Source organism: Dioscorea cayenensis, chromosome 14, assembly GCF_009730915.1.
Source record: "Dioscorea cayenensis subsp. rotundata cultivar TDr96_F1 chromosome 14, TDr96_F1_v2_PseudoChromosome.rev07_lg8_w22 25.fasta, whole genome shotgun sequence".
NCBI lineage: Eukaryota > Viridiplantae > Streptophyta > Magnoliopsida > Dioscoreales > Dioscoreaceae > Dioscorea > Dioscorea cayenensis.
This window is the reverse complement of record NC_052484.1, coordinates 5,347,020-5,364,291: the sequence shown is the minus strand read 5'-3', so window position 1 is coordinate 5,364,291 and position 17,272 is coordinate 5,347,020. Positions and strand designations below refer to the sequence as shown.

The window sequence follows — 17,272 nt, the reverse complement described above, 5'->3', positions numbered from 1 at the left end:
AAAATTTTTTAAAATTAATAATAACAAATTATTATATATATATATATATTTAATATTTTACTGAATTATAAACTTTTAAATTTCTAGTCACGTTATAATTACACACCTCTTCCACCCCTACCTCGTTTCTAGTGCTGGTGAAATTCGCCGCCTTTCTAAACAGCACCTAAAAACTGACCCATCCATCCAATCCACATGCTTAAAGGCCAGCCACGTTATCGGTCCAATCTCAGGTCCCAAAACCATGTCCTTTTACTCTCCGCCTGAGAAAACAAACAATTATTATTACTAAAATACCCCTCCTCGCCGCTATATTTGTCTCTCTTGCTCTCACTCTTCTCTGTTTTCACCCTCTTCTTCTCACCCGCTCGTCAGCGTTCATGGCAGAGGATCTGGACGACGGCGAGCTCTGGCTCCCCTCCGATATCGTCCCCGACCTCGGTCTTCGGCGCCACCCCAAACCTACCATCATCCCTGACCCTCTCCACGACCGCCTCGCCGCTCTCGCCCTCCTCGATCCAACCCGCTATAAAACCCCTTCGGCTCACCCAAACCCTCTCCTTGGTTCTCGGGAACCCTCACTCCGAACCCGGTTCAACCCGGCCGAGATCCCTTCCCGCTCATCCTTCATCTACAACGGCATCGTCTTCTCTCCTTCTCCTCGCCCAGTTTATCAGTTCAACCAGGTGAGAAATCCGGTTTATTTTCGGTTTTAGGGTTTTGGTTTTCTTATTTCTTTGAGGGTTTGGTTCACAGGTTGATAGTTTCGGTGCGAGAAGAGCGAGAGTGACGCAGAGGCAGCCGGAACGATTTTTTCCGGCTAGGTTCAATGGGCCCGGCCGGGAACGAACCGCCGGCACCGGAGTTTTCCTTCCGAGGGTTGTGAACAATGAGTTCAGAAAAAAGTCCAGTTGAGTGTTTCTTGGGTTCTTCATTTATTTCCATTTTAGGTTTTTTTTAGCATTAAATGCCCTCCAATGGTTCTTTCCAATGGTTGCATGTTTTACATGTGTCCTTTTCTCATTGCTTGCCTTTATACCCTTTTCAATTAATATTGTTTTGAAAATTTTATTTATTTATTTATTTTTCAAAATATTCTTAGCTCCTAAGTTTAGTTTTTTTTTATAAATATTTTATAATGTGTACAAGCCATTTGAAAGGTATTTGCTTTTTGTGTGTTTTTCTATGTAATATAATCTCCATTAGAATAATTATTACTTGAGGTGTTTTTTTTTAATGTTGATTAATAATGAATGAAAATGGGATGTAGAGTAGAATCTTGTGGTGTTCATTTGAGAGGGGGTGATGGTGGTTGAGCTCATTTCATTTAATGTTTGGCAGGCATGAAAAGTGGAGAGCAGCAACAGCAGAAACAGCAACCCATAAGAAATGCAGTTGGTGGGAGGCAGGGAATGTCATTTCAACCTCCAGCTTCAGAGATGTGTCTGCCTCAAGACTGGACTTACTGATGCCCATGCCAGACCTCTCTCTCTCTCTCTCTCTCTCGCTCACTCTGTGTGTCACTACTCACTAGAAAGGAAAGCCTCTATGGCCCTGCTTTGTTTTGTTGCTGTCTTTATAGTGAATAAGTACAGGAGAAAAAGGAAGGAAGGATGGAGGGAGGTCTTTGAGAGGGCCATGAAACAGAGAACAAAGACAAAAGGAATTAGGGTGCAAAGTTAAAAGAAAAAAAAAAACAAATAAATCTCATGGTCTGCTCTTCTTCTTGGGTTTTGAACCAAATGAAAGGAAGAAGCAATTAGTGTTGTATTAGCAGAAGTATTAGTACTAGTCTGTCTTTATATATATATAATATCTTTGTTGTGCTTTTTAGGACTGACTGTAACATATATGCAAAATCATAATAAAAGGTTTTATGTTTTGTTGGGATGTTATGTGGAGTGTAAATGCAAAGGAGAATGGTGGCAGTGTGATGGTGCCTGGAACTGGAAAGTGTACTGTGTTTCCCTTGTTTGGAGGGGTTTGTGATTAATGGTGACATGGAAAGAGGAAGGTATGGTAGTGGCATTGAATGCTTTGTTATTTATTTATTTATATGTATATAAAGTTGGGTAAATCACAGTGAATGCTTTGGTGTATTTTTTCTTCTTTTTTGGGGGAGTGGGAAAAGGTGTTTAGGGGTTTGGAGGGGGCTGTTGTTTGAGGGCATTGGACATGGTGGAAGCATGGTTGTTGGGCCCAAGGCTTGTTGGGGTTATGCTTTGGGTCTTGTGTTTTGTCTTAGCTTTGCAGTTATGGCCTCATCATAAGCTTTTTATTAGATGGTCAATTGGTGAAATTGTTTTTGTTTCTTGGTTTGAGGCCAATTTTCACTGTATAGCATAAATATTGAATGGTAATTTTTTTTTTTCTATTATTAAGTTCTTATTATTTGGAATTTAATTTTTGTTTATTTATTTAATTGTAGTCTTTGATATTTTTAGGAGACGCACTCAAAATTATTGTAGAAGTAGAAAGTGCTCTTTTGTTCAAGTGTGTCAATTCTCTTATCATTTGGATCATTTGAACCACGATTAGTTATTTAGATTTTTTTTATTTATAAAAGTGGTAAGTACTATCAAAATTCAAGATTAGGAGGTGGGGGGAGATGTATCATTTATAGTGGTTTAACGATTTTATGATATACGTCATAGATTATTTAAAAGATCTCATTTCTCCTATACAAGGGGAGAGATACATTATTTTTCACATAGGATTTATTCGGAATTAGTGTCAATCGATCTTTCTCCTGTATAAGGGGAGGGATACATCATTTTTCACATAGAATTTATTCGGAATTAGTGTGAATCGTCCTAGTGTATTGGCCATGCATTGATTTGTAACATTTATTGGATTAACTATTAATTGTGATAACAACCAATTGTGCTAATTAGTTGTTATTAGTTATCCTCATATGTCACATGGTATACTCTAATATTGTAATAAAAGTGAAATGTTGTAATGAAATTTTGTTGTTGCATCTGTATTTTGACTATTTTCATCTAAAGTAACTGTGTGAAGTCACTAGTTATCTCAAAGTGATTACTTTTTTTAATTTTTATTTTTTTAATAAAAATTATTTTCCTTTGCTTTTAACAAAATATTTAATCTTTCATTTGCATCCAAGTATTTTGAATTGTAGATTGCATGACCGTAATCTGGCCGATGAGTTTGCTACCACTGGCATTTAAAAACTACTCTTGCCAATTGGTTTACGTTTAAGATCAAAGTGAAAAACATTGATAAGTTATCATTTCACACCAATGTTGACTGACTCGGGGCTTTGGATGTCAAAAATCAATCTTTTAGTTTGTTTCATTAAACTAATTATTTTATTAATTATGTACTTTTTAACTATTTTATATTCATTAGTATGTATTTATTTGAATATAATATGGATTTAAACATCAAATTAAACTAGTTTATTTATATTATTATAGTTATATTTTCTTATATTTTGTTATTGTTAATTATTATAATATATTTGTTTAATTTTTTATTATTGATTTTGGTTCGACACGAATATTTTATTATTAACTTTTAATATTTTATTATTAAAAAAAATTAGAGGGTATATAAGCAAACCCATTTTAGTAATTTACCCTTATTCCATCTATTGATTTAACACCATTAAGAGTCAACTTAACCATAGGGACATATAAGCAAATAAAATTGATTTGTAGGGTTATACAGGTAAATATCATTTTTATGAGGGTATTTAAGCAAATTCATGATTTTACAGGGGTATGCAAATAAAAATCCCTAAAACATAAGGGCCAAATGCCTATCAAACATCATTTACTAATTATAAGATATAGCTAAATTCATAAAATATTTATTTCAATTAATTAAAATAGGTTTATCCTAGGAAAAAGCATTTTCTCCAAAACAAATTAAGGGCATGAAAATGATACGAATGACAATGAAAATGGAAATGGGTATGAGCATGAGGATGAGTATAAATAATGGAAATGGGCATGGGTATGTGTATGAGGATGGGTACAAGAAATGGGAATTGGAGTAAAAAAAAAGTGCTTAGTCGGAATGAATAAGTAATGGATGTGGTTATGAGGATGGACATAAGAAATGAGAATGTGAATAAAGAAAGGTGTTTTTTTTTGGCAAACAAAGGTGCTGAAACAGCTAAAAGAAAGAAAACAAAACAGAAAAGACGATAACATTCAAAAGAAGAGTTTAAGTTTGGAGCAGATCTCTTCTATCAAATTTGGGCGCTCCATGCCTCTGAAAAAGAAGGAAAGTTGAGGATTTAGACTTTAATAAAAATGTTTGGTTGAAATGAATAAGTGTTAAGTAAGGAAAAAGTAGAATAAGGAAATAAAGTAAAATTACATTAATGCTCATGTAAATATAGTAAAATAACTACATATGTCTAATAATAAATAAAATTGTAGACTTATAAAATATTTTTAATATAGCTACTCACTTTAATTATTATAATTTAGTATTTGATTTAAATAATTTATTTTAAGCATTAACCTCTTTAATTATTACAATTAACCACTTCACTTAACATAGTTTTATTGTTAAAATTATTATTTCATTATATTATTTAAATTTAATAATTCATATTTACCAATTATTCATTTTAGTTATCATAATTAATTTTCAAATTAAATATTTTAAATTTAAGAAAGAATAATTACCCTTTTGATCTGACGTGGTACAAATTTTGGCATCAGCAAGCTATCACATTGTTGAGTCTTCTTTCATCTACTAATATAAACTTGTGAATGGGAAAAACAAGCACATGATACCATCATGAAAAAAGGATGGCCTAAATGAACATCAGTGGCTTTTGGTTTGATGTTTATATGATTGTAAAAATTTGCAATCAAAATTCATTCGTAGAAATAGCAAACTCAGGATCATTAGTCAATGCATCCAAAATAAAATATACAAAAACAACAAATTTGTCTAGCAAATAAAACCAAACTCATGCCATAACAAATAGTCTCGTAAATAAGTACTCATAATATAACTCCATTACAAAACTGCAATTTAACAAATTTAAATAGAGAAACAAGCTCTACATAAGTTAAGTACTACCATAGTCTATAAGTCTTCATACACACAAGCACCAAACCTGAAACAACATTCATACAAACATGGCTTACACGTTAAGTGGCTGAAATGAGACTTCGCTAAAATTATAAGATAAAAATGTAGCCTCTTCTCATTTGACAAGTTCCAAAACATATTGAGTTTATTTTCATATTTTCGTAGAAATTGTATTACAACTAGTGCTTCATCCTACTACAAACCATTGAGTTTATTTTCATATTTTTGTAGAAATTGTATTACAACTAGTATTGCATTCTACTACAAACCATTAATGTTGAAAATTACTTATCTTATTAATTTCTTCTTTTCTTCAACTTCTTTAGGAGATGCTTCTATGAGATCAACAATCTCGGTATTCTGAATTGTGTATTCTGCCATTGCCTTAAATCCCATTTTTACAAATTGCTGAACAATATGGAAAATTGCATTGAGAGTTGGGTCCTTGCCAAGACCTTTTTCCTTTCGCCCCTTAGATGTTGTTGATGCATTATTTTCTAAAGTCATGGGTGATGAAGGGTCAACAAGTTTTTGCATGGATTTGAAAAAACCATCGCTTGGACTTTGAAAGGGTCTCGTATTCTTCTCTAAGCTAGTGTTTTCATGCATGTATTAATTTGCTTCATCTCCCAAATCATTCCTTGCATTGCCTTGAGCTCCATCTTTTGCAAATGACGAGGCGACTTCATTGAAAAAAGGAAAAGATTTCCGATAAAGCCCAATAGCTTCTTTGTGATTCTACATTGCAATAAGAAAGAAAGTCAACATTATTAGAAACAAATTAAGTTCTTTACGAACTCGACCATAATGGGCTGAGCCCTCCCAGCCAAATAAGATATACATCAATTGTATATTTTGGCTATAGACTCTGAGTACATTGTTGGTGATTTCATATTTTCTTGTTCTATATCTTAGCTGATCAGCTTTAGGCACATTTACTTTCAAATGTGTTCCATCTAGGAGCAATGATCCCATGGACTCTGTTTTGTGAAATTTAACATGGAACTGAGACGTGGGATCACCATATCCTCAGGATCTTTGATCCATAATTAAAATTTAAATTAATATTAAAATATAGATAAAGATAAATTGGGTAATTTACCCTCAAATTTAGTATCCTAGTCTTCCCCGCAAATCCCTTCCCCTCAACCTTTTCCCCTTTCTTTGATCCACAATTAAAGATTGTTTTTATATTAAAAATTTAACTGGAATATTAGTACGCCTTCTTCAATATCTCACTTTGGAGCCCTAGAAAGCCCAAAAAAAAGGGCCCCTTTCATTGTGGAAATTCCCAAGCTCTCATTGAGATCGAGACAAGGGGTTGTGGTTTAGGCATTGTTCTCACCAATCGTTGCCCTTCTTGGTATTCTTCCTTGGAACAACTGTTTTTCAGCAATCTTTGTTGGTGGATCTGAATCTTTGTCTAGGATGGTATGAGGCTTCAAGATTTTGGAGCATATTTAGTTTTTTTCGATATTTTTGAGTAATGGTGGGGTCTATGTAGATGAATGCCAAGTTGGAGCAACTCGATGGTGAAATCCATGACATCCTGCGTGCCTTATTGTACAATATTTCTCATCTCTATTGAATTTTTTTTGGGGAATTTTGTATGTAATATTTTAACAAAACTAGGCTTTACTGTTGGTCCTTTTGATTCTTTGGTATTTAATGGATGAACATGCAAGCATGATATAAGAGTTTTTTTTAAATTGTAAAATTTTTTATTATTAATTTGGAGAGGGGACGACAAGAGAGAACATAGAATAGTGGAAAAACGTAAGAGGGGAAGGGGTTTGCAGGGAAGGCGAGGGAAAAACAATTTGATGGTAAAATACCCAATCCTCCCTTATCTATGTTTTAATGTTAAAATAAGGTTCAAGTGTATATCAAAGATCCTGTGGATTTGGTGATTCCACGCCTCAGTTCCATGTTAAATCCCACGGAAACAAGTCCATGAGATCATCACTCTCCATCTAGTGCTCCAAGACAATTCTACATTGGAGGGAAAAAATTATTACTTACGAAACATTGATTAGAATTTAAAAAAAAACCCTATAAATTTGAAATATTTCCTTGAACCACTTCCACCTAGAATTATTTGAATTCTCCGATATAGATTCTATTTTTTTTAATAAGACACCATAACAAAGAGTGATTGACTTTAAAACAACGTGGAAATGCTAACTAACTATTTCAGCATAGCAGACAATGTCAAATTTAATTACTCTATTTTTGACATGGTGTACCACAATATTCAAAAATATTGTGACCATCTCCTCAACCATAACATTTCTCATACCATGAGTAGTGATATGTGTTCCATAGCTTATTCCCAATAAAATATGGAAACAATGGCCATCCATGCATAGTTTGTAAAACATTGAACATCGCTTTCATATACGACATGGCGGAAGTGTTCATATTCTTTGCAGCACCTAATAGATGTTGACTCAGTCTCGTGTTGGACCATACTATTTCTTATATTGCTTCACTTAATTGCATATGCAACAATCACGGCGTTCAACTGGAAAATGTAACATATGGACATAAAGTAGTATAGTTCAAGTCCTTCCATATTATCCATATTAGCTAGGACCTTATGTAAAATAAAAATTACAAGTAAGTTAACCAAAATATTACTAAAGTTGAAAAAAAAAATATAACTCTTTAATAGCACTCAAGATACTAAGGACGGGAAAAATATGCATCTTAATTTATACATCTTAATTTAATCTATTAGATATGATCTTCATAGGAAAGAATAGGCACCATTTTTTTTTATAAAGAATTCATGTAAGATTCCTTCTCAATAAGCAAGTTGTTAAATATGAAAAAGGTGAAGAACTACAAGCACTAGATTAGATTGCATAAATAATGCCGATGTCATAAATATATACACTCTATTATTCACAAAAACTACAAAGGGCTTAAAAAAAAAAAGTAGGAACATAATAAAAAATATGGGAAATGCATAAAGGCTTTGTTTGTCTTTGCTAAAAATAAATTAGTTCAACTTACTGATGTGTAAAACTAATAATAGGAAACTAACACAAGTGTTAAGTTTATAGCAGCTTTGCTTTAGTTGGAATTGAACCATGTCTTACTAGTGTCTGCTATGTGTTCTATTATCTCTTATATTTGTTTATGAAAATCATTTCAATTGATCGATTCAAATAACTCATATGGAAATGATAAAAAGGAATTCAAAGGCATGGATACTTTGACAAGCTCATAGTTGCAGTAATTGAGGACACTACTCATGAAATGGAGCTCATGAAATCCTGTTAGTGCAGAGATAGTATTTTAGGCTTATTCATTAATCATATTGTAGACATGTGTATTCAATAGTTTATTTAGATACTCTTTAAGTTCTCCATTATATATATATATCGATAGTTTATCATAATACATTTTAAAAGATGGGAAAATATTGTAAACTATCACAAATTGACACAATTCTAAATGGTTTGTTTTCCTTTTCTTTTAACAAAAAATCAATGTACAAATTTTATGTGTGACATTGATGTGCATGCTAAGTGTTGTGCTGACGCACACTACTCCATAAGTATACGGGTCATCAAGTAATAGTGTGTATGAGTAGAGTTATCGAATCCATAGCTTTGATCAAATTATCAATGGGTGTCAAATCAACTAAAATCTAAGAATAAAAAAGACTAAAATCATGAGTCTAAGAAGTGAGTAATCAGTAGAAGAAGAAAGTGTTCGGATAATATTTCACTTGAATATTTAATATTGAATTAATTCCAATTGAATATAGCCAAACCCTAGTATTGTTGGACCAAGGGATTTCAAGAATATTTGGTGCTCTTTCTAGTCGCCACAATACCAAATCATGTGCTACGGTATGATTGAATATCCTCTAATCCTATTTTCACACGGTTCCAAAGAGATCTAGGAAACCCCTAGTTAGAAATCGGTGCTCTCGCTACGCACTTCTATCATAAGAGTCCCAAGTGGCCTATCTGTAGCAGACACTTTCAATTCTCATCATCTATGGATGATCTCACATGATGAATCTCTCAATCTCTATCACATAATCAAAATGAAATAACCACTCTCGTTACGCTAAATCAACAAAATAAAGACATCAATGAACCCAATAATCTGAAGAAAATCTATATTAAAAGCAATATCAAAATGAAATCATCCCAAGCTACATCAAATCCGAACATCCAAGGAAGTTACCTCTCCATGGGGGTCATGTTCATCACAAAGCAATAGAGATAAAACCCTAGAATATTAAACATGGAAGAAGAAACCCCTCTCAAGGTCTTAAATATAGGAATTGATGTCAGCCAATATCTTCGCCTAGGATCGTCACTCTGGTGACTCCTTCAAACTCCTCTTCTTTCTTTGATTCACCTTGAAACCCTAACCATCGTTCAAAAGTCACTTTCCCAAAATCTCACTCCCCGAATAACTTTTTCATCATTTTATTTATAGCCCCAGGAACCGAGTAAGTACACGGGAAAGTACACGGCCATGTACTTTGCTCGTATAGATCTCTGGATAGCTCGAAACCATGACTCTTGGGGTACATGGTATGGTGTACATGATTGTGCATCTCTTCGTTTGGCCATGTTTATCTCTGGATGGTTTGCTTCTTAGCTCTTAAGATGCACGGGTGTGTATCTTGCTTTAACTTGTGTTCTCCTTTGGACCATGCTCTTTAGATTCCTGGATGTACACAACCATGTTCTTCTTAAGAAGACTTAAGTCTAGGGAATACACAGTCCTGTATACGGCCATATGCATAGCCCGTGTATTTCTTTGGATGTATAGTCTTTCCAATACTTTGAAGGATACACGGGCAAGTACACCAGCGTGTACCATGCTCATATATTTCTCTGAATGTTGTTTTTGGCCCCATTTTGCTCTTAATTTCATACTATGGCTTTAGTTGTGCATTTTTTGCCCTAAAAGTATTAATGAAACAAACTGAGTACCAGATCATCTATAAAAATACTCTTGAAGACCACTTGAGTGTTAAATATAATCAACAAGATATGTATGATATAACACTTATCAGACATTTTAGCTTGATTGAATTCGTCAAAAGAACTTTGGGACCTTAAGGACTAGAATTTCCTAGATAGAATGTCCTTATTCATATGGAAGTATTACCATCCTCCTATCCAAATTTCAAGGTCTAACATATTCTCATAGTTATAAATTTAAAATGTGGTTTTTAAGATATTATACATATGCCTTAACTTATGAACCATTAGTTACAAGTTTTGGAATAGCATTCGCGAGGATTATATTTTGATGTATCTGGATTCTGAGGCAAGACATTGCTAATTGCTGTGACATTTCTTGATTAATACATGTAGCACAAAAACTATAAAGGGCTCAAATTTAAATTGTTCCTATCACCCAAATGTTCGGGATTACATAGGGGTAGCAATTTGTGTAAACATGTCTAATGTGTCGTATCGAAATAGGAATATAACACCAAAATACTAGACATAGATACGACACAATTATTAATCGTGTCTGACTTCCAAAACACATAAACAGCCCACTTAACACTCTTATAATTCGGTCGCTTAACATGACACAACCCATTTAACCTGTTTTTACACAAAATCCATGAATCAACAATGACATCAAGGTTGAATTATATCTAAAATATATTAGTTCAAAATATAACAAACATATATCAATACTTAGATACTTAAGTCCAACATACATAAGTACTTAAATATCTAAAATCCAATATATGTTGGCTATAATTACTTTTTTACCCTTGTATTCGTGTTAATCATGTCTTACATGGGTTGACACAATTACGCCACTAAACCGTTTAATTTAAGCTTTTCTTAATTGTGTTGATTCATTTACGACACGAACTCATTTATACTAAACCCATACATGCTTTAAACCGTGTCGTGTCATATCATATAATCGTGCCAATACCTATTTTATCACCCCAGGAATTACTGGAACCCTTGTGAAAAAGAAAATATAGACCAACAACGCAAACACTAATTTTAAATAATCAATTAAATCTTTGCAAAAGAATGCACCATCTTATGCAAAATAATAATAATAATAATAATAATAATAATAATAATAATATCAAACATAGGCAAAATCCTTTGTAAGATTTCTTATGCAAAAAAAGTTTTGTAATAAATCATGATAATTTGTCAACCATAAGCATGATAATTGCAAAAGAGAACCCCAAGCCAAAGAATATAAAACACTAACTGAAAATCAAGAAAATGTAGAAGAAAAATAAAATAGTCTTCACACATGAAGAAAAGAATGATAATGAGTGGTGTTGATTCCACCGAAAATGTAAATAAAAGAAGCACAAATGAAAAGAGGAGTGGGTGGAGGAGATAAAAAATCAAAGTATTGAATTATAGTAGGGAAGAGGAAAGAGATTTTTTTTACTAGGTCTTTTCTCCTCGGGTGGTGTTTGTTCACTACTTCTTCCATCACCGCTTGTGAACTTGACTTCTAATGGCGCAAGAGAAATTGTATGAGATGATCTGCAAAATCGTGAAGAAAGGAGATGCTTAAAAGGGAGGGGGAAAATGACAATTTTTATTGCATTCAGAGCATTACCCCTAATTTTGAAGGTAATGATATTAATTGGTTGGGGAGGGGAGATTAAACTCCCCATTTTTGGACTTCTTTCTTTTATTGGGGGTACTCGAACATGGATTTGGACTAATAGGGATAATGTTTCCCATACTTGGGGGCCCATTACCCCCACCCAAACGGACCGTAAATTTTAAAAGGCAAAATTTAACTCATTCAAACTCAAGGGTATTCACTCAAAGGAAAGTGGTTTGAAGAGAAGAAATAGGGAAAAGTAGCACTTTCCTGAAGTGATTGGATGCTAATATCACTCCCAATAGTTTTGATAATCATTTTGTAGAAAATAAAAGAAATCCTAAAGTGGAGGGAAGTCAGGGAAAGTGGACTTGAAATATTTTACTTTATCCACTCAAGTAAAAAAAAAATTTGAGATGGGTTTAGTTCAAAATTAAAAAAAGTATTGCATTAGGGGAAGTGTTAAGAAGTGTGACACTTTCTTTATTTCAGGACAAATGAACATTTGAAGAGAGGGAAATCAATCTTTCTCAACGACTTCATCCAAGTGACTTCATCCAAGTGAACACTAGCTTCTCCTAGATTCAAATTAATCATTACATTATATTTTTTCATGGAAAGTAGAAATGATTTGTCAAAACAATATCCTATCGAGTTTATTCTTCAATAGAGTGTTTAGCATAGCATAGTAAAATATTTTTACAAAAATTATTCAGCAATAAAAACTATCCATTAGATTATATTCACGGTAAATAAATGTTGAAGAACAACCGTTAAAAAAGTAACGATTGTACTCGTAGTTGTTAATTTTTTTTCTCTATTTATTGATGTACAGTATATTTCCTTGTACAATTGTTTTCTTCATGCTGTTAATTTTTACACTTATCCCATTTGTTCAACACAGATTTAAACTAGTGGAAGGCGGTTGATGAAAATAAAGATGAATTCATTTTCATCATTTTGAGGTGACTATGCTATGCAAATTCAATAAAATGACAATATCATATATTTATATTTACAGATGCTTATCTTGAAGGTTATGAGTTATGTATGCAATGAGAGACTTATTTTTTCTTGGAAACTTTTGCTAATTGTTGCAATGAACAAATTTTTTTCTCAATAACAGAGAAAGAAAGATATTGAAGGAAAACAACTAACCATATTTGTTTATACTCTTGCGCATAATACTAGTTAACTATTGATATAAAAAGCTTTGTCAACATTGAATAGAAACAGTTAATTACTATTTTGGCATTGTTTAAAGCTATTAATCAACTTACTCATTAATGTACAGAATCACTATCGATGGTTATATCATTAGTTATTCAGAATAGCAAATATTTTTTCCTATATTTGAAGGTTTATATAGCTATATATAATGATTTAATTGTAAACTCATTTAATTTCATCCCCTAGAGTATAATATGAGATTTATGAATGACTAAGATTATTAATTTTTGTTTATAACATATTAACTAATAATATTAATATATATATATATATATATATATATATATATATATATATATGTATATATGTTATTAATAAAAAAATTATTTCTGCCGCTTATGCATAAATAAATATATATTTTGTTCAAAGTTTTTATTTCTGTCACAAATAGCCAATTTGCTTATATAATATTTGCAATGGTTGATTTCTCTATTTGAAAATAAATATTATTTGTGAGAGGATTTTGAATCTATCACTAAAAGTAATATTTTTTTTTTGACCTCATAAAATTAATATTTTTGACAAATAATCAACTATTTGTGATGATAAGTTTATTTTGGTCCTATATATATATATATATATATATTAAAGATAATATTTTTAATTGTTAATTTTTTAGCCAGGAAAAAAATCATTTAGAAGAGTGTTTAGAGCCATCGCAAACAATTAGATTGAGAAAAATCAAGTTTTTGCAAGGGAGCAGATAAAGATTTATTTACAAAAGTATTGAGGACTCCCACAAAAAAAATTGTTGTAAAAACCAAATTTTGGAAAGATAATTTTTCATTGCCAAAAAAAAAAAACTATGTTTGAGAATATTGAGATCCTCTAAAAAAAAATTGGTTACCAAAAGACAAGAAGAATAGTTTATTCCTCTTATAAAAACCTAGTTTCTCTTGGGATTGATAACCTTGAGTTTACTAAACAATATATTACCTGATTGTCACAAATATTTGGTTTCATAGGTGCCATTAGTCCCTATCAATTTATAGTCAGAAACACTTTTGGGGATTAGATTTGATAATCAAATCTACATACCTTTTACCCCTAGATAAGGTGAGGAAGTAAAAGAAAAAAACAAAAAGTTTAATAGCTTTGAAAAGATCACTCACAACCTCCCAATAATAAAAACAAAATTCAACATCATGGCCATTTGGATCTTGCTAACCTCATCCTTGTGACTGGTCTAATTAAAAAGTTGTTATCATGATTCAAAAGAAGATTCAAATCCTCAAGGGGAGCATTGTCTTTAGAAGAAGTAGAAGAACTGGATCTCCATGACTTAGAGTAGATAACATTTGTCCTATTACCTAGCCTAAAGCAAAGGTCGGTGAGTAATGTCAAACAAATACAAGAGAACTAGAGTAAAGCTATTGGCAAAGACAAACAAGGAACAAATCAAGCATGAAACAAGGGTATCTGGTATAGACTTCCCCTAAAGTTACGTTGAGGCACTAGACAAGGTTGTACAAATGAATGCAAAATCTATTAAACTTATGGAATCCCTGACACATACTACTCCCTTTCTCAATATGAATAGTAACATGTCCCTTATGGCGCTGATGTAGACTACCCTATGACCTCAATACGCTCGTTGAACTCGATCTAGAGATTAACATGAGTTTGAGAGTTAGCCAATCTTTTACTTAAAGCAATTGGCACTAATCCCATACAATGGGCTATTGGAATCTCTTCCTAGTCCTTACTTATTACGACCACATTAACAAATAAGAACCTTGAGTACTAATCTCACTTGAAAGAAACACGGGGATCATTGATTGATCCCAAAGTTCCCTATTTCTAAGTGGACTCATAAATCCTTTCAATTATGGTTGGCCTATATATGGTGGGGCTCTTGATCATCACTAGCATACATCAAACATGAAATTACTAGCTCACAAAATGATGGAATTCAAGACCACATAGAACACACAAATAAATCTAAATCAAACTAATACATTATAAAAGTCGATGAAAGATTAAAAACTTTATAAGCAAGTCTCAAAATAAATAAACCCTAAGTTTAATCGATACCCAAGAACCACAAAGTTTAGTTATCCATTAATGGGGATCAATCATACCATCTATAAGAAAAGAAAAGTATCAAAAAAGACATTAAAAATTCCCCCAATCTTCTCCCCCTTGGATTGGTGATGAACCACAGTGGAACTTCCATAAACACCGCCAAGAATGCTACTCCATGGCTCTCTTGAAACCTTAGAACCTTGGTGATGCTTGTATCCCATTCGGATTGGTGAAGAAGGCTCGAACCTTCTCCTTCTCTTCCCCTTGCCTAGCCGCCAAAGATTATTCCAAAACCCTCAATAAATCTATTTAAACTTCCTCACTTATTGTCAATATATGGGCATAAGAACAAGGCCGTATGAACCTGGAGTATGCATGTAAGCTAGACCGTAATACTAAACTGCAAGTTCTTCTGCCTGGGTATTACAGTCTAGCCTATGGATATAAACTCTAAACCGTAAGCAATTCTATCTGATGCTTGTGATCTTCCTTACAAGTATAAGAGTTTCCCGTGTACACCTCTGCCTGACCCTTACCACCAAGCTTATTGGCATAAGCCTTGCTATAAGCACTTCTGTCTTGTCATTATACTCCAACTTATGAGCATAAGTTTTCCGGCAAGCTATTATGTCTGACACTTATGGCAATAAGAACAACCGTAAGGGTCTGTAGTATGTCCTAATTGGTATGTTCTTCTTGTCTTGATGCTGAGGGAGCTTCTTTTCCATCAAATTGTTCTAGAATTGCTTCATTTAGCTCCCTCATACTCATTATAGTTCATCCTTGCCCTAAGATGAACATAGCAACAAATTAAGTATCACTTTTTGGATAAAACATTGAATGACATGCTAATTGAGTGTGAGAATTGCTAGAAATAAATCTATCCTCATGCACTCATCATAGACCTATTGCTTTGTGTAATATTTTTTTATAAAGTTCTCTAAAAAATTATTATCAATGGTCTTAAGAATGTCATTCATAGCCTTGTGGGTCCTAACTAATTTGGTTCCTAGCTACTAGATTTGCTTATGAAAATATCATTGTGGTTCAAGAGATTGCTCATGCTTTAGAATTTGATTCCCTACATACTTGTTGGAGAAATACAGAGTGATGCATATATATTACATGTGCTTATGTGGCTACTCATAAAAACTTTACAGAGTATTTAGGGTAAAGTTTTTGGATGGGTATTGTATTATGGTCATTTTTCATTTTGAGCATTGAACTTCAATTTGTATCATTTTGATTACCCACCTTAGCTATAGGGAAGAGAGATCAACCCAACTTTAATTTGTATTGATTAGGAGGGTACAAAATGACTTTTGGGAGAGTTCAATAACATGTACGCCGGATTTATCATGTTAACACCAGTTTGTTGTACATCTGTATACACAAACATGTAACATCATCGAAAAAAGTCTTATGGCCGTTCTTATGAACCGGTTCACTGGGTTGACATGCCATATGCCATGCCAATAAGAGTGGCAACGTGGCTTTTTTTGATGATGTGTCATGTCTGTGTATGCAGATAACTCAGTGAACCGGTGTTGATGTGATAAATCTGGTGTACATGTCATCAAATTCTCCCTAGAATCCCCTAAGGTACAAGTCTTTTGTGTGTGGATGATGGGTACCTTTATATAAAATTAAATATAGGTATTTTTATGTAAAATTAGTCACCTACCTTAGGTAGGTTACTTATAAATATGGCTAGTATGTCTTTATAGTCAAATCCTACTCTAAGTAGGATGCTTAGAGTATTATTAATGTTCTTATAACATAATCACTAAATTATATAAAAATTAGTCAAAACCTGTTTCTAGGTAGGATGTTGTGGCATGACTTCTCACATGAAGGTTGTTCCATAAAACCATGGTCACTTATGGTTTTAATATAGTAACTCTCCTTCTATATATGGAGAACCCTTGTAAAGTATTTCGATTAGGATCAATAGCATAAACCTTTTAGTAATCATCTTGTGTGTTGTTCATTATCTCCTCATACTCATTCTAGCTTCTTTCCTAGCTTCCTTGCTCCACTCTGATACTCTCATGACCCCGTAGTAGTAGAGAGCATAACCCTCACCTTATCATGGTATCGTCTAGTTAGTATATATATCATTTGGTAGATATTGAATAAGTGAAATGACTTTTATAACCTTTACACATGTGCATTTTTAGTTATTTAATGTTTGATAGATATACCATTGTACACTTTAAATGAAATTCAACAATTCTTGAGAATTTACCATTATATAAAACCAAATTTAGTAGCTAATAGAAATTTACACTTTGGAATTGTGATGGATTATCATAGGACAAGCAGGTAGATTTTGTGGTCAAACCCCGTG

The 17,272-nt window shown here is 32.9% G+C and overlaps 1 protein-coding gene across 1 annotated transcript; it reads left to right on the top strand.

Moving 5' to 3' along the window:
* Positions 1-348: 348 nt before the first annotated feature.
* LOC120275920 lies at positions 349-1,895 on the top strand. Its single transcript, XM_039282652.1, has 3 exons — positions 349-686; positions 757-910; positions 1,342-1,895. Exons 1-3 carry the CDS (start codon positions 381-383, stop codon positions 1,467-1,469), a joined length of 588 nt encoding a protein of 195 aa, XP_039138586.1. The 5' UTR covers positions 349-380; the 3' UTR covers positions 1,470-1,895.
* Positions 1,896-17,272: the final 15,377 nt, after the last annotated feature.